This window comes from Aquarana catesbeiana, linkage group LG01, assembly GCF_042186555.1.
Source record: "Aquarana catesbeiana isolate 2022-GZ linkage group LG01, ASM4218655v1, whole genome shotgun sequence".
Taxonomy (NCBI): domain Eukaryota; kingdom Metazoa; phylum Chordata; class Amphibia; order Anura; family Ranidae; genus Aquarana; species Aquarana catesbeiana.
Genome location: NC_133324.1, coordinates 673,564,054 through 673,588,001, shown reverse-complemented (window position 1 = coordinate 673,588,001; position 23,948 = coordinate 673,564,054). Strand labels below are relative to the sequence as shown.

The following is a 23,948-nucleotide window of genomic DNA, read 5'->3' as shown; positions in this document are numbered from 1 at the left end:
GAGGCAACATAGCAAGTGGCTGTGTACTGGGGAGGGCATAGACAAGGCAGAGTGAAAGTTGTTCAGGGGTGGCAGGGATTAAAGAAGAGACAAGAGCAACAGTTGACCATGAAACATTGGGAGGGGTAGAGAAGGCAAATTCTGAGCGCACTATGGAGGAAAGAGATAGGAGGCAGTGCAGTGAGATGATCAAATTCTGAGGAGAGTTAGGCCAGGTTCACATATGAGCGGCTGTGGGTTCATGCCTGGGGTCCTGGTGTGTGCCTGTTCACCAGTTCAGGTGCGATTCAGCTCAGGATTTTTCCCATATATGTGAACCCAGCCTGAGAAGATAGTAAGTAGATGATCATGGCAAAGGTAAAAAAAGAAAAGGAAGGCAGTAAGATCAAATTATGGATACGGAACAGAGGTAGCTGAGCATGATCTGATTGAGAAAGAAGTATAGTGGGGGTTCAGCATAATTGAGGAATACTGTGCTTGTAATGGGAGAGGATGCAGAGAAGGAACAGGTAGGTCATAGAATAGAAAGTAATAAGAGAGGAGGCAGAGAGGGAGCTGATCGGGGATTTAATGAGAGGAGTCATGCATGATCTGTCATTGCTTCTTCTCTGTGAATTTTTATATCCTTTTGCCTCATGTGAGAAGTCATGGTTCAACTGTTTGCACCAGACACAATACACTTCTGAAAAGGGGTGACACTTAGTAGGAAAGGGCAGGTTAGTACATGCAGGACCTACAGCATGTTTATGAAATGTGAGGTGGCATTTGCTTGGGAGTTTGCCTCCACTGTGGCTGTAAAAGAAAAGTAGGGACAGGGTTCTCAGGCAACATACCATACAAGGGAAAGTATTGTGGAAAATAGAGACTGCAGACTGCATGAAAAACTTGAACAGATAAGTATTGACAAAGCAGCAGTCACAGAACAAAGAGTTGAGGTACAATTACAGGGAATCAGACAGTGTATAGTGTTCAGTGCAGCAGACGTATTGTGAAAAGAGAACGAGGTTTAGTGCAATGTGAACAGAGGCAGATATGATTGGTTGTAGTATGTACAGTTGGGAGACACCTGCAAGAGAGAGACTATTACGGACAGTGATATAGAAACAGCAAGATAAAGCATTGCAGATTGTGATTGGAGAGCTGAAATTGTGGACAAGGAACTGCCAGAAAATATTGGGTGCATGGGACGTTCCTCGCAGTGTGACTCTGGGGTGGAGTCAGAAAACATAGTATGGAAGGGAGGAGTGGAGAGATGCCAGAGAATGTAGTGCAGACAGACAGAGGGAGAGAGCTACCAGAGAAGTTATTGCAGACAGTGTGGGAAGAGCTGCAGAAGATAGTACTGGCAACAGGGAAGAAATGTAGAAAAAATGATCCGCACTCCGGTTGTTGCTTTTAAAATGTCTTCATTTTATTGAATAGCCACAGTGAACAAACGCATATTTAGTCAGTTGACGCGTTTCAGCCTAAGTCATTAGGTTATGACTAAGGCCTTATAGGCTGAAATACTCTACTCAGCCAGCGACTGTGGATCAAGCACCTGGGAGCTCTGCTATCTATGTGGTGTATGGGTAGTAACACTGACTTTTCTGTTTATAACAGGGAAGAAATGCTCCTAATGGAACAATGGGGTTGATTTGCTAAAACTGGAGAGCAAAATCTTGTGCAGTTCTGCATAAAAACGAATTAGCTTCCAGGTTTTTTTTTTTTGTCAATGGTTAAAATAAAAAATAAAATAAAATTTGCTTGCATATGATTGGATGAATAAGTGGACAGCCTTACATTTTTCTTGCACGTGATTGGGTATTCTTTGCAAAGTTATTTTTTTTAAACTTAGCTTGACCTGATTCCGTAACCTTAGTAAATATTCACTTAGCAAAGTAAGCATGCGCTACTTTTTTTTTTTAGTAAATCAACCCTATTGTCTATCTGGTTGTGGGCACTACTGAGTAAACTGTGTGTCTGATATGGGATATGATATGGGCACAGTACAGAAGTTAACATGGAGCAAACAACTACACAGCAAAGGGGTCATATAATTTCCCATCAACCTCCTTATTTTAGTGTCACTTTTGTTTAATCTAATTATACGTTTCAAACATTAATGATGTACAGTAATTTCAGTCACAAATCATATGGGGCATATTTATAAAGTAGTGATTATGGCATTCACCAAACATTCACAGGTTGTGTATAATTCCTCTTAATTTATAACAAGTGCAACAGGAAGATTCACCTGCAGTGAAAATGTAAAACATTTCAAATTTATAACTTTTTAAATATGTCTCTCTAATACAGAAGGCTTTTGTCAAACATTAGATCTAATATTCATAGATGTAAATAAAACAGAAAGTCTGTTCATCATACATATAGAAAAATCTGTTATCTGCAAATCAGAGATCAGAGTACAATTTTAAAAACCAGAATGACAAAAGAAGTCACAAATACACACAGCTGTCGCAACATTTGCTCCTTCAAAAATGAAGTAAAAGGGAGAACCTGTCATTTTTGGTCACTTGTTTATTTAGTTAAGAGATCCTATGGAATAGAATACAAGATACAGAATATAGGAGCAAGCTTTTATATAATGCCTAGATTGTCTGTTGCATTACAGGGGCTCTTGATCAGAAGTAAGGCAATTCAGATACCCCTGTTTGAAACCAGCAGGGTATATTTGTTTGGGAACAAAAGGCCCAATTAGTATTTTCCACACCCTTTCACAAATCTCTCTACCTCTTTTGGCTCTGAAACTCTTCTTTCTTGCCCCTTTGTTAAAATAAAGGGAGGCTGGCCCTAGGTTTGAAAGGATGCCACTGGGTTCATAGAAATGTCATGCCATAATGGCACCAAGTGTCCTCTTGAAAGTCAAGTAGTTCCTAATTGGATCTAAGCTCAGAAAACAGAGAAAGATCAACTCAGAGATATGTCACCTGTATTTACGGAGATGCGAGCTTGCCGAATAACCACCTGTGGGGCTATTGGTGTGGAAGGCCACAACTTGTGCAAAGCTTTGGCAACCGACAGAAGTCTTGTGGATGCATCTGTCCAGTATAGAAATCGGTCAATCAGGAACACAATGGCAGCAGCGGTACCACCGTCTTGAACCTTTATACAAGCTTTCAAATACACCTAGCATGGAGAGATAATGAACCACTATGTCAAGCATTGCATTATATCTTGCTGCAATAACATTAAGGAAATCTATGGTCACAGTGTACATTTTCATTTTATAACATCAGCATTGTAATAACAGTGCAAAAAATTGTTATTAATAACAATCCAATATAAGCTTACTTGAAAATCTAGTTTCTTGTTGTGAGTTCTGCCTGTCTGCTGGCCATTTCTTTCCAAAACTTTCTGGTTTCCCTGCATGCTTTGCAGCATCTCCTCTGCTGTTTACTTTCAAGGACTACATATCCCATGGTACTTTGCTGCCTGCAAGCAGTGATCCTGTGCTGACTCCGCCTCCTGAAACTCCTCCTCCCAACACCTCTGTAGTTTAAAAGGAAGGCTCTGTGAAATGTGGGACACAGCAGTGCCACTTGCCGACCAGCCGCCGCAGTTGTATTGCGGCAGAATGGCACAGCTGTGTGAAACTATGTTATGTAATGTCGCTTCGCCCTGTGGCTACTAGGGGCACGCTTCCCCCCCCTGCCCACCCATGGAGCCGATGCGAGTGCCCAGCGGTCGCGATCAACGCCGGGCTCCCGCGATGGCTCGGGGCACACCGAGAACCAGGATCTGTGTGTATAAACACAGTTTCTGGTTCTCTAAGGGGAGAAGAGACAGATCGTCTGTTCATACAGAGTATGAACAGCGATCTGTCATCTTCCCTACACAATCCCCTCCCCACTTCAGTTAGAACAAACACTAGGGAACACAATTAACCCCTTAATCGCCCCCTAGTGTTAACCCCTTCCCTACCAGTGACATTTTTACAGTAATCAATGCATTTTTATAGCACTGATCGCTGTATAAATGCCAACGGTCCCAAAAATGTGTCAAAATTGTCCGACGTGTCCGCCTTAATGTCGCAGTCCCAATAAAAATCACAGATCACCGCCATTACTAGTAAAAAAAAAAAAATTAATAATAAAAATACCATAAAACTATCCCCTATTTTGTAGACGCTATAACTTTTGCGCAGACCAATCAATATACGCTTATTCCAATTTTTTTTACCAAAAATATGTAGAAGAATACACATCGGCCTAAACTGAGGAAAAAAACATTTTTTTAATACATTTTTGGGGGATATTTATTATAGTAAAAAGTAAAAAATATTGCGTTTTTTTCAAAATTGTCGCTCTTTTTTTGTTTATAGTGCAAAAAATAAAAACCGCCGAGGTGATTAAAGAGGAGTTCCACCCAGGGGCTCCATTAAAAAAAATAAATTTAAAAGTCAGCAGCTACAAATACTGCAGCTGCTGACTTTTAATTGGATACTTACCTGTCCCTGGGTCCAGCGATGCGGGGGATCGAAGCCCCGCTTGTCCCCCCCCCTCCGCTCGTCGGCGCCGGCATTTCAACTGTGGGCGCCGTGCTGTGGCTTCACAGCTTGGCACCCACTGCGCATGCGCGAGCGGCGCCGCGCGCCGTGATTGGCCACTCAATCACCTGGGACCTGTAATGGGTCCCAGATGATTGACAGGAGGGAGGGAGCAGAGCCGAGCCCTTCCTGTGCCAAGGGGGAAGTGATGTCACCAGCCCAGGCAAAGGAAGAGGCAGACTACGAGGGACCACCTAGCAATAGGCATTTAGAGGTAAGTAAAAAAAAAAAAATATTCAAATTTTTTTTGTTTTTTTTTTACAATTTTTCAGGTATTTTTGTTTTTTTGGGTGGAACCCCACTTTAAATACCACCAAAAGAAAGCTCTATTTGTGGGGAAAAAAAGCATATCAATTTTGTTTGGGTGCAACGTCGCACGATTGCGCAATTGTCAGTTATCGCGACGCAATGCCGAATCGCAAAAAGTGCTCAGGTCAGGAGAGGGATAAAATCTTCCGGGGCTGGTGGTTAACCGGTTCCCGACCATGTCACGCAGATATACTGTCGCACAATGGCTCTCCTGGGCGAAATACCATATGGGTACGTCCTACCCTTTTTCGTGCACGGCGTGAACGATCCCTGCTGGCCACGTGCATCCGCGTGCACGAGCGCCAGCACGGGGATTTGTGTGTGTAAACGCACAAATCCCTGTGCTGTCAGATGAGAGGAGCCACATCGTTTGTTCCTACGAAGTGGGAAAAACGAAATGTCTCCTCTCCTAGTCAATCCTATCCCCATACAGTTAGAACACACTGAGGGAACACACAATTAACCCCTTGATCGTCCTCTAGTGTTAACCCCTTCCCTGCCAGTGACATTTACATAGCAATCAGTGCATTTTTATAGCACTGATCGCTTTATAAATGCCAATGGTCCCAAAAAAGTGTCAAAAGTCTACGATCTGTCCGTCGCAATGTCGCAGTACCAAAATTGTAGATCACCGCCATTACTAGTAAAAAAAAATAAATAAATAATAAAAATACCATTAAAATGCCATAAATCTTTCCCATAGTTTGCAGACGCTATAACTTTTGCGCAAACCAATCAATATACGCTTATTGCAATTTTTTTTACCAAAAATATGTAGAAGAATATATATTGGCCTAAACTGATGAAGAAATTAGTTTTTTTTTTTTTAATTTGGGGGGTATTTATTATAGCAAAAAGTAAAAACTATTGTTTTTCTTTCAAAATTGTCGCTCTTTTTTTGTTTATAGCGCAAAAAATAAAAACCACAGAGGTGATCAAATACCACCAAAAGAAAGCTCTATTTGTGGGGGGAAAAAAGGACACAAATTTCACTTGGGTACAGCGTCGAATGACCGCGCAATTGTCAGTTAAAGCGACGCAGTGCGACACAATTGTAAAAAGTGCTCTGGCCAGGAAGGGGGTAAAATCTTCCTGGGGCTGAAGTGGTTAAAGTGATTCCAAAGGTTCAAGATTTTTTATCTTAATGCATTCTATGCAGTAAGGTACAAAAACCTTCTGGGTGCAACAACCCCCCCAACACCGTTATACTTATCTGAGCCCCATCTCGATCCAGCAATGTGCATGACAGCAGCAGCTCTTCAGGGTCTCTCTCTCCTCACTGGCTCACAGAGCAGGGAGCCATTGCCCATTGGGAGAGCGGAGGTGGGGCCAAGTGTGTAAATGGGCACACGGAGCAGGTAAGTATAACATGTTTTAGGTAACTATGGGTAAGTATAACATGTCTTTTTTTCCAGCTCAGAGCTGGATTAACTCTTTGTGGCAAGACTGGGCATAGATGAAATGACATCCTCTGCTGTACCAGGTAATTTTTTTTGGGTTTACAACCACTTTAAGTTGCATGTAGTCAAAATACCAAAAATGAGTGGATCAAAATGAAACATTTTGCATGTAAATCATAAAAAGCTGTCATTGCTGACTTTTCATGCTAGTTGCCTGGCTTTCAACTGTCAACATAACAAAATGTGAAGAATAGTTGCCTGACCCTTCTGCTTCAGTACTTAGAAAGTGATTTATAATGGAGAGAGGATATCATTGTCCAGTCTCATTTATACTCTTCTAGGGTACACAAACCATGACCTACATTTTTTACTACCCACTCAAAAACTGCAGGCCATGGTGTGGATCCAGCAGTGCCCAATGGATCAGTCTCTGTTTAACACAGCAGAGAAAGAGAGAGCTCTGTAATTGGAAGAGAATTGGTCATGTGACCTTTATAGGATATTCCTCCCGGCTTCTTTTTTTCCTCCGATTTTTATAGTGCTCCAGTGGCTTTGGATTCCCAAAGTCAGAGGAGCAAAATGCACATTTGGAAAGCTAACCACTATGCTTTATCAGTTTGTTGCACTTTGCCATGTTTGACCTTGGTATGGCCATAACGCTTTTTAAATGGACCTCTTAGGGCAAGTTCACACCATGAATTGCACACAAATTTGCTGTGCGTTGCTGTGCAATTCCCATACGATTCAGGTGCAGTGTGATTTCAGCCCATTCATTTGAATGGGATGGATTTGCGCCTGACCACACCAAAAGCAGTGCACGCACAACATTAAAAACTCCACAGCAACCTGATTATATGGTACTACTTTACCAGGAGATCCAGTGCAGGCAAACGCACTGCGATTGGGGTGTCGTAAGTTAACATTGACACCCGCTGCAAATTGTAAGTTCAGTGCGTTTTGAACGCTGTGCGGGAAACGCGCATGGAACATAGGTTTCCTGCACTGCATTCTGGTGTGAACTGGCCCTTACAGACACTAACTCAAACCAATATACAGGGAAGGACTTTTTTACGCCTTACCTTATCAACGTGTTTAAGGTCAATGACTCACAAACCAATAAAGTCAGTGTAGTATAATAGCCAGGTAACTAGAATATTCACAAGGAGTTCAGCAATTACAGCTTCCGCTGTCTGAAAAAAGGTTAGATTAAACTAGCCATAGAAATCTTATGCATACAAGTCTTTCTATAATAAGATGCATGCTCCTGGCAACAGACACTACCTACACTATATTACAAAAAGTATTGGGACGCCTGCCTTTACACGCACATGAACTTTAATTTCTTCCTAGCCTTAGTCCGTAGGGTTCAATATTGAGTTGGCCCACCCTTTGCAGCTATAACAGCTTCAACTCTTCTGGGAAGGCTGTCCACATGGTTTAGGAGTATGTCTATGGGAATGTTTGAGATCAGGCGCTGATGTGGATGAAAAGGCCTAGCTCACAGTGTCCACTTTATGGACCTTGCTTTGTGCACTGGTCCAAATCATTTGGTGGAGGGGGGATTATGGTGTGGGGTTGTTTTTCAGGGGTTGGGGTTGGCGCCTTAGTTCCAGTGAAGGGAACTCTGAAGGCGTCAGCATGCCAATACATTTTGGACAATTTCATGCTGCAAACTTTGTGGGAACAGTTTGGGGATGGTACCTTCCTGTTCCAACATGACTGCACACCAGTGCACAAAGCAAGGTCCATAAAGAAATGGATGAGCAAGTTTGGGGTGGAGGAACTTGTCTGGCCTTAATGCGATAGAACACCTTTGGGATGAATTCGAGCAGAGACTGCAAGCCAGGCCTTCTTGTCCACATCAGTACCTGACCTCACAAATGCACTTCTGGAAGAATGGTCAAACATTCCCATAGATACACTCCTAAACCTTGTGGACGGCCATCCCAGAAGAGTTGAAGATGTTACAGCTGCAAAGACTGGGCCAACTCAATATTGAACCCTACGGACTTAAATTGGGATGCCAATAACGTTCATGTAAAGGCAGGTGTCCCAATACTTTTGGTAATATCGTGTATGTCTGTTTACTCAAAATTTGGCAAAAAAAATAACGCAAAAGCAATAAGCAACAAATGCAAGTGTATGATCTTGTTGATTTTGGGGTTATTAAAAGGGGTTAGGTATGTCTTTGGGAAGACTGACAAAAACAAGAAAAGGGAGAAGAAATGCAATTATAAAACATATAAAGTAAATTAAAATGGACAGGAGCTCAGTAAGCAGTTTAAAATGTATGCTTGAACATACAAGATGCAAAATAAGCATTTACTGCAACATTTTTTTTTACTGATATTCCTTTTATACTTAACAGAAAATAATAGGAAAAAATTGTAGAAGTAAATACCCGGGTTACTTCAGAAATGTATAACCTTGTCTAAATTTATGTATAGTCTTTAATTTGTAACTCAGATTTCAAAGGTCCAATTAAGTGGGCTGCAAACTTTTGACAAGCAGGAGGTGGATAAAAAGCAAAATAAGCACTGCCTAGAATGGAAGCGTACAATATTCTCAGCACAATAAAAAAACACTTACACCTGGCACGAGCAGAATACCTGTTGTTAAACACAATAAAGGAATGTTTCAAAGCACCTTTGCACATTAGTTCTTTGATGGCTCACAGTACAGTGCAGCTTTAAATGCTGACCGCCGCCTAGTCTACTTTTTTCCCCACTTCTCCGCTACGTAGATTAGAGTACAAAAGCCTGAAAGAGAGTGACCCGCCAAACAAAAGGGTTTTGAGTTGCTCGGAAAAGCAGACTTAGTGGAGGATGGATGGAATCCAAGTGGCCCTATTATTTCCACTTGCACTAATTAGACATTTTTCTGTCACCTATTGAATGCCGCTGAGAGGCCAAACTCACTGAATTCATTCCTAAAGTGTTTACAGAAGTTTGCATCTGTTTGTGTTTCTTCAGGAGGAAAATAAGCACTTGAATAGCACTGAGGAAAATCTAAACGAAGCATCTCATTCTGAAGAGGTGGCAGGCTGCAGCTGCATCATGCCATACAACCTATGGTGTCATCTCCTAACAGGAGGACAATGAATGGAGAAAGCACAGACTGTTGATGCTCTCAGAGACAATGTTTTACATTTTATCCTCTTTTATACTCTCCCCGTTCTCTTCTTCCACCAATAATCCTGGTTCTTGAGACACCCATGAGATGAGTTCCGAATCAACTATTTCTGTTTATACAAATGAATAGCAGCAAACAACCTCTCAGCAAATCATTTTTAGAGGAAGACCTCTATGTCCTAACTGGATATTTTTATTTGATCATTATAAAGTTCTTTGACTACTGTGTAAACATGTAAACTTGGGCAAGACCGAGACCCTTTAGGGCCTTTTTTTTACATCTTTGTGGTGTATTAATGTGTATTGCGTTAAGGTTTTTAATGCAAAAGAAATGAGCTGCCAAAAATCACACGCAACTCTTTTTTCTAACACAACATACGGCTACACACTACAGTGTATTGCAGTAAATTGTGCCATGCTCTAACACAGGTGCATTGCCTTGAGGTGCCATTTAAAATGAAATGTACCACAAAGTATGTTGCGTGTATTACCACAATAGATTAGCTATTACACTAATTTCTTCGCCAGCCTGTGTCTCCTATCTTCACTCTGTTCCAATGCTGCAACCTACACCAAACGCTTGGCTTTTGACACATACAGGATTGTTGGATGCTGGTTTCTAATTTCAGAAAAGGCCAGCACTCCATGCTTGTTTGGTTCAAGGAACTTTACTTAAGAGGAACAGCATATCTTCAACATATTTTAATGCCAAGTAAAATTGTTTGATCCAAACAAGCATGGAGTGCCATCCTTTGCTAAAACTGTATTCTAACAGCCCCACCATTGGCCACACGCCTGGCCTATATTTATGATTGGTAATTTATAACTATTCAATGCAGTGCTGGATTTATAAGGGGGCAAAAGGCGCAATTGCCCCGCCCCCCCTGCCAGGTGTTAATGTAGCTCCTAGAAAATATTTGAGCATGATGGTCACTAGTTGTTTTGAAGAAAGGTTGTGCAGCAAATTGGCACTAATAAAGAATGATCTGAGAACCACGATGACCCATGAAAGACTTATGCCGCGTACACACGGTCGGACTTTTCGTCTACAAAAGTCCAACGGACGCCGACGGACTAAAGCTGGCTGGTAATCCGATCGTGTGTGGGCTTCTCCGGACTTTCAGCAGACTTTTTCAGCCTCAAATCCGACGGACTTTAGATTTGAAACATGCTTCAAATCTTTACGTCGTAACTACGACGGACCCCGAAATCCGCTCGTCTGTGTGCTAGTCCGACGGACAAAAACCCATGCTAGGGCAGTTATTGGCTACTGGCTATGAACTTCCTTATTTTAGTCCGGTGTACGTCATCACGTACGAATCCGTCAGACTTTTGTGTGGTCGTGTGTAGGCAAGTCCGTTCGTTAGAAAGTCTGCTGCAAGTCCGCCGAAAGTCCGCCGGAAGTCTGTCGGACAGGCTGTCGGACTTTTGTAGACGAAAAGTCTGACCGTGTGTACGCGGCATAACTGCTTTGTACTAAATGGCTGTCGAGAGCAATGTCCTCAAGATGATACAGTCTGATGAGCTAGTTAAAGATTTTGCAGACGCTAAGTGCAGGAAGAAAGACTTTTTGTACATATTGAAGTGTGATGCACAACTGTGATGTATAACTTGCCAGTTCCAATGGCCTGTGTAATGTGCATTCTTACAGTCAATAAAATTGGAGAAAAAAAAAAATCAGACAAGTGTCTTCTTTGGAACCTTTTTTTTTTTATGAACAAATGTGGTTTATCATTCATTTCAGTTCACTTGTTTATGTGTCATAAAATGTGATTTCTATGTTGAGAGGTCCCCAACTTGGAGTGCCACAGGCTCCTTAAGGTCTAAATCTGGCACTGATTGGATGCCTGTGTCTCCTGCTGCACGTTGTAGTTATTTCCTCTGACCCCTATGTCACTGTTGTGTCCTGCAGTGATGTAGGGGCGGGGGGGTGGAACCACAGCAAGCAGTGGGGGACAAAGGCATTCTAGCGTTGAATGCTGAAGCGTCTGACCAAGGCTGTAGGAACATTGGTAGGAGACACAGACTGCTAAAGAATTGAGTAAAATAACTCTTCTATTGCAGGAATGGTCTCCATTGGGCCACCTTAAACTAAAACCTAATTTGTCCTGATGTTTATGTCCATAAATTGTCCAGCCATCTTATGTCTCTGGCCAGCATTAGATAGCACAAATTCTCTAGATTACTCATCCTTATGCTGTACCAAGTACCACTGTGTTAACCACTCCCAACTCAGGGTACATAGAAAAGTTAACAGACAGGTATAAAGCATTTTTCTCCATGCTAGAATCATTTTAAACAAGTTTGATAAAATCTGAACATCAGTAGCATAGATAGTGAAAAGCAAACCATGAAGGAGCAAACCCGTTTCAGATTACAAGTTAACCATGCTACAAACACGGTGTAAAAAATCAGAAATAAATGTGGTTTGGACCTGGCAACCATCACACATTTGCTTTCAATCCGGCTTGTTAATATAGGCATCATATCTACTTTTCTGCCCTTTTTCGCAAATATGTCACTGATAAATATAGAATCAAACACAGACATCAATGATACATGTAGGAAAACACATCCTTGATAATGTTGCTACTTGTCAACAGCCTGACAAGGTTTCTGCATATAGTGCATCAACTTAAACCTTTCAGTTCTCACATTGAATTCCTATGGTGGGAATTGCCTGGATGCCATTGACATAGTGGCACAAAGGGCGCATGCTTAAAATTCTGTGCCAGGTGTTGAAGGATTTAAAGAGGCATTATCTGTCTCCTTCAGTTGGCCCATGTTTTCTTTAAGCTGGTAATGATGCAGCCTCCTTTAAGGATTTACACAGCAGCTGAGGATGCCAAGCCTATTGGAAAGAATGAAGGGTCTGTATGTGTTTTGGTGTTTTTTTCGTCGGGCGTGCTGCCCTTTCTGCTCCTTACATCTTCTGTTTGGGTGCCAAGGGTACATTTAGAGTAACAATGTTTTCCTAGACCTACAAGATCAATCTTGATCTTAAAAGATCATGAGAGTGTGCTGAACTTAGTCGCTTACCAAAGCAAATCACAAGCTCTGCTGAGGGAACATCAACAAAGGCACTCTAATATTTGCATAAGTTAGCATTAAACAAACAATGTGTAGAGTAAAAGTTCTCTTCACTCTAACTGGACTTCTTGTTTTCTTTGATTCTCAAGCAGCCAGGCATGTGCTTGTATAAAACTGCATGTCATTCTATTAGAGACAATGCCTGCTCAACTATTGTGTCTGGAACGGTTTAGATTTTAAATTTCACAGGAATGCGTATCTTAGATGGCCACATTTAAAGTGTATGTAAGGGCAAAACTTTTAATTCTAGTTTTTTATTTAGTAGGGAATGCTTAGAACCCCTCTCAGCTTTTAGCAGGCTTCTGCAAGCTTCGAGCAGTGACTCCAAGACTCGAGCTTCCTATAATCTGCTCAAAGCTTCGTAAATGTATGAAAGAGGTGATGCACTTTTGACTTGCATTTACAAACTAAGATGGAACAATTCTATGAGTTTAGGCGAGAGTTTCCCAAAGGTTCCATGAGAGGTCCCCAGAAGTTCCCGCCACTCGTTACAATTTCAACAAATTAATTTCTGGCCAATGGTGTCAGTATAATTTCAGAACCCATGTGGAGCAAGACTAGTAGGATGTGTCCAATCTTTCAGGTAAAAAACCTCCGACATCAATGAACTAAATGAAAGGGGGCATTCTTCCCACTGAACACTAACGTAAGGGACTTTCTTCCGATTGAACACAAATGTAAATTACATTCTTCAAATATAAGGGGACAATTCTCACTGCCCACGAGTGTAAGGGGGCACTTTTGCAATTGACTGCCAATGTAAGGGCAATACACTGACCACCAATGTAAGGGGGCAATTTTTAGCTGACAATGAATGCATGGCAGCACTTCCCTACAGACATCAATTTAAGGTGTCACTTCTCTGCTATAATGACCATAAATTTAGGGGCACTACAATTACCATCCATTTAAGGGAACACTTCTTCACTCTCCATCAACATAGGAGGACACAGCACTGGCCATAAATAAAAGGTGGCAGTTCAACACTAACCACAAATATGGCACAAATGAGCCACTTTTCCAATGAACTTCAATATAAGAAAGAACACTACACTGACCGTCAATTTCAGGGGGCACTTCTGTAATGACCACTGCTTACAATTTTCAGTCCATGTGCTTCCTATTAATATTATAATTTGTTTAAGTTTCATGGTTATTAACTGCTCCCTGTGCAGTGACGTACCAGTACATCGCTGGATAGGAAGGATGATGTCTCCGTAAGGATGTGACTGGCGGCATCCGGCTCCGGGCACACAGTGAGAGGAACTAATGTTATTCCTTCCCCTGTGTGACGCCAGAAACCGGAAGCAATGAGAATTTCGTCATCACATTCAGTTTTGGATCTTTGTTTACCTGGCCGTTACCAGCTAGGGAAGGTAGGGAAGCAGCCGATCAGACTAGTGTCTGATCGGCTGCATTCGAGGCCAGAGGAGAGGTCTTGATGTTGTTTATTACTTATAATAGCAATAAAGTACTAAAAAAAAAAAAAAAAAAAAGACAGTGCAAAAATGTTTTTTTGAATAAAATAAATAATAAAATAAAACATTTTCAAAGCGCCCTTGTCCGCACACAAATGCGAATGCACGCATATGTACATGGTGATCTCACCACACATGTGAGTTATTGCCATGAACGTCAGCGTGAGAGCAATAATTCTATCTCCAGACCTCCTGTGTAACCCTAAACTGGTAACCTGTCAAGGCTTTTGAAATGTCGCCTATATGGATTTTTAGGTACCGTAAAAATTGCGTTTGACAAACCGCACAAATATGGCATGAAATAAAAATAAATAAAAATATGCAACAACCATCGTTTTATTCTCTAGGGTCTCTGCTTAAAAATGCATATAATGTTTGGGGGTTCTCAGTAGTTTTCTAGCAAAAAAAAGTGGTTAACAAGGACAAGTTTGCTGTAAAAATAGTAGGGGTTTAAAAAAATAGCTGCCCTGGGTGTCAAATAACCTAGAAGGCCAATGTGTATGATGCCACTAAAAATTCAAAATCAGTGCAGAATTGAATATTAGGGTAACAAAAAAAATCGAGAGCCTGGTTCAAAACAATAAAAGTAAACGTCAATATATATTTTTTTCTTTAATCGTTATATCTACACCTTACCAACAGCATTAATGTACCATACTGTATTTTTGAAGCAGAGGGCAAAAAGGTTAAGAAAGGCTGGTTTAGAGTTTTAAACTGGCTATAAAACATTGCAAGTTGCATTGCAATTGCTCAGTCCTCGCCGCCTATACATATACTACTCTTTACTATAAAAATGTAAAGATGTCCTCATTCCCTATTTGACCTCTTACGTTAACTCTATCGCGGGTGCAGAGGGTTTCCGCCCTGAGTCATTTACTGCGCATATAGCTGTACTTCGCAAACCAGGTATAGATCTATCTTGTCGTGGGAGCTATCACCCCATTCCTCTACTTAATGTAGATATTAAACTTTACGCAAATGTTTTGTCAACCAGGCTGCTCTCTCTGTTACCACAGTGGATAAAACCAGACCAGACAGGTTTTGTCCCAGGCAGTGATGCCAGAGACAATTCATTACAGTCCCTATCTATTATTTCTTTTGTTGGGAAGAGTTCCCAGCCCACCCTGTTACATATTACTGATGCTGAAAACGTGTTTGACGGGGTGGACTGGGACTACCTTAAAGGGGTTGTAAAGTCAGAAGGTTTTTTATCTTAATGCATGAAGATAAAAAGCCTTCTGTGTGCAGCAGCCCCCCTTATACTTACCTGAGCCCCATCTCTGTTCAGCGAAGTTCACGAGTGTCTCTGCCGTCGGGGACTCCCCTTCTGATTGGACAATCAAAGTCAGTTAGCCAATCAGGAGAGAGAAGGGGCGGGGCTGGACTGCAGCTCCATGTCTGAATGGACACAGCTTGGCTAGGTTGCCCCTATAGCAAGCTGCTAGCTGTGGGGGCACTCAACAGGAGGGAGGGGCTAGGAGCACAGAAGAGGCACCTGAGAAGAGGAGGATCCAGGCTGCTCTGTGCAAATCCTCTGCAACAGAGCAGGTAAGTATAATATGTTTGTTATTTTTATAGAAAAAAAAGAGACTTTACAATCACTTTAAGGCAGGGCAGTGATGTTATCACACTGGGCGGGGTCTGATTTATATATTTAGTAAACTTATGTGATTAATATTGATTTAATTGTATTATTATGAGATGTCACAGAGAGTTTCATATAACTTATAAATTATCACTATATAATCACTTGCCTACTGGGCACTTTCACCCCCTTCCTGCCCAGGCCAATTTTCAGTGCTGTCACACTTTGCATGACAATTGGGTGGTCATGCAACACTGTACCCATATACAATTATTAATATTTTTTTTCAAACAAATAGAGCTTTCTTTTGGTGGTATTTAATCACCACTGTTTTTTTTTTTTTTTTTTTTTTTTTTGCTAAACAATGAAAAAAGGCAGAACATTTTGAAAAAAAAACCAAACATTTTTCATAGTTTGTTATAAAATTTTCCAAACAGGTAACTTTTCTCCTTCACCGATTTGCGCTGATAGGCACTGACAGGTTGTACTGATAGGCGGTACTGATAGGTGACAGTGATGAGGAGGCACTAATTGGCAGCACTGATGGGCACTGATAGGCAGCACTGGTGGGATTGCACTGTAGATGTCCCTTTAACACGAGCCGTTTATCGGCTCTCTTCTTCCCTCCTCACGCTGTTAGCGTTGACATCGTGATCAGCTGTCATTGAACACATTGGGCTGCTGTAATTGGCCCTTTAACCCGATCTGTGATCAGCCGAGTCCAAGGGACTCAGCATTTACAGAGCGCACTGCAGGGGGGCACGCAGGCAGCGCATTCACAGGAGTATGTCCATGGACGTCCTCTTGGCAAAGTAAACCCGCACTGTAGCGCAGGGTACTTATATTTATTTATTTCTACCCAATGATTGGCATTTGTCTCAGTGCATCTGTTTCTCATACATTTTCCCTGTTTTTTCTTTTTCTTTAGCTCTCCTCTTCTTTATTTTTGGAAAATTGAAATTCATGCTCTCCATGTGTATGTATGCCATAGTTATGGCCTCTGGGCAACTAATTATATTCTCTGAAAATTCAACAGAGCTGTAACTCGTCATGTTATTATGCTCCTATACATTTTTTTATGTTATAATTTGTATTTCTCATTTAAATTTGTAATAAACAGTTATTATACAAAAAACAAAAACAAAAAAAAAAACACCCACGTAAGACACTGAGCCTCAATGACTGAAAGAACTGAAAAACAATGAATGAAAGGAGTGCTCCAGAGACAGTAATGCTAGATGATGCTGGTTGTCCTCAGTCCAGGAAATGAGGGGGGCTCTATCTGACGTGCTGTACAGAAGCTTCCAATGTACACTAGCAAATTCAGTACAGGGGCGGAGCCTGTACAACTTTGCAAGACTAATGCCCTGTACACACGATAGGATTTTCCCATGGAAAATGTGTGATAGGACCTTGTTGTCGGAAATTCCGACCGTGTGTAGGCTCCATCACACATTTTCCACAGGAATTTCTGACACACAAAGTTTGAGAGCTTGCTATAAAATTTTCCGACAACAAAATCCGTTGTCTGAAATTCCGATCGTGTGTACACAAATCCGACGCACAAAGTGCCACGCACGCTCAGAATAAATTAAGAGACGAAAGCTATTGGCTACTGCCCCGTTTATAGTCGCGACGAACGTGTTTTACGTCACCACGTTCAGAACGATCGGATTTTCCGACAAGATTTGTGTGACCGTGTGTATGCAAGACAAGTTTGAGCCAACATCCGTCGGAAAAAATCCATGGATTTTGTTGTCAGAATGTCCGACCGTGTGTACAGGGCATAAGGGAAAGATCTCAGTTCAGTTTTAAGGGCAAATCTATCATTTTTTCTAAAAATGTTCAAAAAGCCAGATTTCCAGTTATTTATAGTAGTTGTTGGTGATTACATGGTCACAGCATACACTTTCATTTAATACAGTAACATCAGCATTGTGATAACAATACAAACAATACTTAATTTGACTATCCAATATAACATTATTTTTTCATTTTGTGAGTACTACAGTATACAACCCCCCGCAGACAGTGCTATAAATGTGCCAATTATACCCAATGTGCAAATATATAATATCTATGTGCAAATACATAAACTCTGCTCTACAAAAAAAAAAAGCTTAGTGTGCATATACTGTAATGTGCAAGAAACATTTGCTGAAATGTCCAGGAAACAATCTTCTTTGTTATCCCCAACTTTCAATCCATCAAATAAAATCCTTTAGTGCTCTAAATCCAATGTGTAATTAATCAGTGTCTCTTCTTTCATAAACAGCTACAATACAATTCACCACAAATCTGTGCATATACCCCAGTGGAAATAAACTCCCCAGATTAAAATGTTAAATTGATAAATGGACTAGTTAAAAGTGCTTTAAGATCAGTTTATTGATTTAACTGCCCATTTTAATCTGGTAAATTAATTTCCACCGGGATGTGGGCATAGCATGTTAAAGCGGACTTTTACTGCTTTTGTGTGGGAAGTAAGTTCTTGTTATAATGAGCAAGTATTCACAGAAAACGTGCATGTTATGGCACACATAACCCAGCGATGCAACATCTGTGTTCCTCCTTATTGCTCTGTCATCTTCTGCTGGTCTTTGTCCTTCGTCTTTCCCTTCCTCTGAGAAAGTCTGGAGCGACGCAACGCGCCACATGGGGGAAGCAGTGATGTCATCACACAGGGCAGACCTGAGGCGCCATCTTGGATTTGCTGTTTTAGCCATTGTAGATGTTAAGTGGAGCTAATGCATTTGTTTTATCTGAAGCTTGTAAGTGCAATTTTATTATTTAATAAAAAATAAGTAAATGAGTTCACACTATGGTGATGTTTTTTAACCCCTAAATGCCAGGATACAGAGACTATCTGAAGGGACAGTGATTAATAATACCCTAAGAAGAATACCTGGAGAGCTTCCCTTATTAAAAAACCAAGCGCTGTCTGACCTCCTATCTTGTGATTAGTGGGGTCCAACACAGTGGCGGCTGGTGCTGTATATATTGGGGAGGGGGGGGCGGCAAACAAGACATCCCGCCAAAACCACCCCCCGTCGGTCGGTCCCGCACTATTTACACCACCCCACCCCATCTAGGTCCTCCTCTGTGGCTTCACCCTGTGTCTTGGGCTTCATGTCGGCTTACCTCCGGCGGCCAATAGTATCGCTTCTCCTCCGGACCAATCAGGTCTCAGGACCAACTTCCTGATTGGCCAGGAGCAGAATCAGGAAGACAATAGCGAATATTCATTTTTGGCGAATATTCATTTGCTATTGTCACACAACTGGGTGGGCTCAGGGCGCAGAGCACCCCGAGCCCACCCTTTTTTAAAGCCTCTGGCTCTAATCACATACTTCTAAAAAAAAAAAAAAAAAATCCCCATTGGAATCCATGTGTCTGGCGCCCTGCTTGTAGATTAGGGGCTGGACGCATGGATTAGGGAGGGGGTACCCCTGCGCCCCATCTGGACGGACCGCTACTGGTCCAACATCTAAGGTGAGGGCACACCTATTGTGCACAGAGGTGGCGGTAATGTGCACATTGCATGGAACAAGTACTGCAAGGCACTATGAAGACTGACGTCTTATGAGCACAAAAGACTTTTTATGTTATAATGTGTGGACTGATTATGCAGTCTATTAAATAATTTGTGAACACTTATATCAAGCTTAAATACACTCAGACCCCTTTCACACTGGGGCGTTTTTCAGGTGCTTTTGGGTTAAAAATAGCGCCTGTAAAGCACCTGAAAAATGCCTCCCCTGCAGCCCCAGTGTGAAAGCCCAAGTGCTTTCACACTGGAGCGGTGCGCATGCAGGACGTTAGAAAAAGTCTTAGGAAAAATCTTTCGGGGTTGCGGGAGTGGCGCTTTGCAAGCACTATTAACCCATTCTTTGGCTGCTAGCGGGGGTTAAAAGCGCCCCGCTAGCGTAGGAAAGGCGCCGCTATTACAGCAGTAAAGCGCTGCTAAAATTAGCAACACTTTACCGCTAACGCCCCCACCCCAGTGTGAAAGTACTCTAATGGATATTTTATTACTTTATTGTATTTTTGTGTGGATAGAAACACATGATATATTAATGAATGTGTATTTTACATGCGTTATGGTGTTTGTGCATTTTTGATTTATAATCTGAACACTTCACTATATTTTTTATGTATGCCACAGTTATTCACTGTGGGAATTTTGGGTGTTACAGCCCACACTTAGGTGTACCCACCTGTTGAATTTTACATAATCTAAAATTACTTAAAGGTGATCACCACGTTTAATGCCTCTTTAAATAGTTTGTTTGGGCCAAGATGGCCCAAACAGTGTATTTACTGCACTAACATTTGTGCTTGCTTCCCATGAATTGCTGAGTACCATTAAGCCAAACTCTATTTTGTTCCAGGAAGAGAAATCTCCATCCCACTGCTGGAAAAAAAAGCGCTGTATACTGTATGTAGCTGAGGTTACATACAGGTAATACAACACACCCAGCAAGCACACCTATTAATGCAGTAAATACTTTGAACTATTTAAGTGGTCATTAAAGGTGGAGATCAGCTTTAAAGAAGAATTCCAGGTATGGATATTTTATACTTAGTTAAATTGGTGCAGCTTGGTACACCTTCCCCAGAGCCCAAAGACTGGCGGGGTCCTATACAGCAAGACCCTCAACCCATGTTGCCTTCCACCCAGGACCTAAAGACCTCTCAATCTAACACAGACAACCAGCTATTAACTGGTTGTTAAAGTGGAGGTACACCCAAAAGTGGAAGTACCACTTTAAGCACTTCTTGCCCCCTTCTATGCTACATTTGGCATATTATTTTTTTTGGGGGGGGGAGTGGGTACCTAGTTTTTACAGATACCTGCTCCCACTTCTGCTCGGGCCACCTAGGTGACTCGAGCAGAAGTCCTCCTCTCCCCCTCCCTCCCTGCAATCTTCTGGGACACTTCACAGGTCCCAGAAGATTGCCCAGCCATTGAGGAGGCGCAGCGCAACTTACGCATGCGCAATGCATACCCTGCTATGAAGCCACAAGCTGTCACAGCCAGGTGCCCACACTGGTAATGCTGGCGCCGGGGAGAGGCGACAGAGAAAACCGAGGGTTCGGACGGCCACATTGCTGGATCGTGGGACAGGTAAGTGTGTGTTTATTAGAAGTCAGTAGCTACACTTTTTGTAGCTGCTGACTATTAATAAACACAAAAACAACTGGAACTCCGCTTTAAGCATGCCAGCGGGTGCTCGCTCCTTAACAGTCAGCAACTCACAACCAGCATATTTTTAAAAATTTGTCATGTGACCCCATAAATGTACCCTTGGTGCAACTGTAGTGCATTTTTGGTGCATTTTCATTGACTTTAAATAGAAGGTGCGTTTTTGGTGCAGAAAAGGTGCAGCATGCAGGAAATGTAGTGCAATTGCAACACAGTGATGAAAAAAGTTATATATGATTTAAAGTGGAATAATTTTGATGCACTTTTGTCATACTGGAAATTTGCGTTCAAGCACGGCAAAAGCGCACCATTGTAAAATGCCGTTAATTATTCTCTAAAAGTTTCAAAATGAATAGTAAAAAAACAACAGCTATTGCAGGAGCCATTTGTAGATGTGGTTAAATACCATTTCCTTATCATTTACATACTTATATACATTGAATTTGTAATCTCCAGCTTTCCAGCATTTATACTAGAAATACTGCCACCAACTGGAGGAGAAAAAAAATGCTTTAAAAGTGAAGAGAGGTTATAGTAACAATAGAAAGGCAAAGAGGCTGATTTGATAAAGGAGTTGAGAATCCTAAAGTGGACCTCCACTTAAATTTTTCCCTTTCCCCCCAAGACGTACTTTGCCTGCTTCAGCATTTTCCCCAGCTTTCTCCTCTGTCCAGCGCTGCCGACGTCATTAGGACAGAATGACACTCACTTCATTCTGCCCGTTTCTTTTCATCAAACAGGCTGGATTCACAGTACTACAGGATTGATCGGTGATCACACATCACTACCGCGGAGGAGAACAAGGAAGCCCCTGTGACATAATTCAACCAGGTAGAAGACTGCAGGAAAAAGGTAGGTATTGGGGTTTTCTTTATAAAGAACTCGGTGGAACTTTGTAAAGTGGATTGCTGGTGTGAATTTTAATTTTAGATGGAATTCCACTTTAACACAAAAAATTGCACATATATATGCACTTCAATTATCTAATCATGTAAAAAGCAAATTCCTGTTTACTTATTTCATGTGCACATGGAACATTAAGCCCCAGTTCACACTGAATGCAACTTTGAAGTCACGCTACTTCTCTCTGTTATCAAAGCCACCAGTCAGTGCGATTTCATGTGCGGCTTGCCGAAATCTGTGCACAGATGTCTATGCAAGTCGCACATGAAATCGCCATAAGTAGTGCAGGGAACCTTTTCAAAATCGGTGCAAGTCGGAGTCACACCGATTTGAACGGTTCCATAGGCACAAATAGGGTGCAAATTGTCATGTGATTTTAAACTGTCAACTGTGAACCGGGGCTAAAGTGAATATTCACTTTAGCTTCGGTAAAGTATAAGATTCTCAATACTTCCTTTCAGTAAATGATCCCAAATAAATCATTTTTTCCATGTATTTGTCATGTATTTATTCAATGGTCTGTCTACTCTAAGCTACTTAAAGGCGTTGTAAACCCTCGTGTTTTTTCACCTTAATGCATTCACCTTAATGAGCCATTGGCTCCCGCTGCTGTCAATCAAATCCAATGACGTGGGGGCGGGGCCGAGTCCAGCATTCGTGTCAGTGTGAACTGCCTGCGGGAGAGGAGCGATGTGGGAACCGGTGCTGGAATCGCGCTGGTTCCCGCATCACACTAGTGTGAACCCAGAGTAAAGGTCCAGTTCAATTCTAGTCTATTCTTATTGTTGTCAATTAACTGCTGATAAAGGGGGGCTCTTGGACCCCCAAAACGTGTTGGATACTTTTAGGATTGACCCCCTGACTTTTAGCAGTGGTATCTGGGCCTCTTAGCAGTGGTGTGGTGCTTCTTTTTTTCAATTTTTTCAAACATATCTTTTATTGAGTTTTTCAAAGTTTCAAACAACTTAAAAAAAAAAAAAGGACCGACAAGCATAATAAACAACAAACTTAAAATGCCTCTTGTGTCTCAACAGAGAATGTTCACCAAGGGAGAGGATGACCAATAGTACAGATATTACCATATAAGAAAAAGAAACTAAGTACACTAGCATAGAGTAACAGATATTACTTATTTAACATTCTGGATCTAGAGAGGTTAATGTAAGCAGGCTGGAGACCCATTTGCCCCAGAGTTTATCAAAAAGGGTAATTTTTTTCCTGAGTTCAATAAACAGCCTGGATTTTAACACACTTTGTTGCAGATTCCTACCTTTTGTTATTTTGAAGAAATCCATGTGTGTTTGTCTGTGTCCCTGTGGTAAATGAATCTAATGGGAGTGGTTTCATAATTATCAATCAGCTGCTGCACCTGCAGGGCTTTAATGAGGAAAATTGCAGGATCTGTATCCCCGATTTCCTACTGGGAGTAACTCACAAAAAAATGACATTTTTGTTGCAGGAGATGCCTGAAATCTAACTTGTATCTTAGTGCAGACTTTTGTTAAAATCAGTAAGCCAATCACACCAAACAGGAAATTATGTTTCTGGGGGGCGTTCTGTACATATTCTGCAGACTGAAAAGGAAAGGTCATTTATAATAACATTGAATTACAATTTGACTTGTGTCCCAATATATATATGTATATGCTATATTCTTTTTTTTTCTATTTGCTATTTTTTTCCCCACGAAAGTGGAGTTACACTTTAAGTGTCATAACTAGGTTACTCTGTAGTTAAAGTAAAACTGCTAAATAATGTGCTTCTTTCATAGAAGATAATTAATACTCACTATACCTGCTACCTGTGCTTCTAATCGATGCTCTATTGCAGATAAACTGCACCTTTTAAGAATCCTTGGGGGTACCCGTGCGGGCGCGCTCCCGAGCAGTGGCGTAGCGTGGGTTGCCAGCACCCGGGGCAAGGCAAGTAATTTGCGCCCCCTAACCTGCGGACAATTCGCACTCCCTGAGTCCCTTCCCTTCCTACAATAATACTGACCTACCTGACCACTAATATGATTCCTATACTGACCACTACACTATACTACTACACTATACAATACACTGACCTATCTCACTCCTATACTGACCCTTACACTGACCTACCCGATTCCTACAAGGACCACTACACTACACACTGACCTACCTGATTCCTATACTGACCACTACACACCCCACCAACCTACACGATTCCTACATCGACCACTACACTACACACTGACCTACCTGATTCCTATACTGACCACTACACACCCCACCAACCTACACGATTCCTACATCGACCACTACACTACACAC

The 23,948-nt window shown here is 41.6% G+C and overlaps 1 protein-coding gene across 13 annotated transcripts in view; it reads right to left on the bottom strand.

Annotated features, from left to right (window-relative positions):
- ALPK1 (alpha kinase 1) overlaps positions 1-23,948 on the bottom strand; it is a 189,649-nt gene that overhangs the window by 44,992 nt on the left and 120,709 nt on the right. For all 13 annotated transcript variants that reach the window (XM_073602555.1, XM_073602591.1, XM_073602601.1 and 10 more), the window contains one exon: positions 2,931-3,129. In XM_073602555.1, coding sequence (XP_073458656.1) covers positions 2,931-3,129 — 199 coding nt within the window. The remainder of the gene's footprint in view (positions 1-2,930; positions 3,130-23,948) is intronic.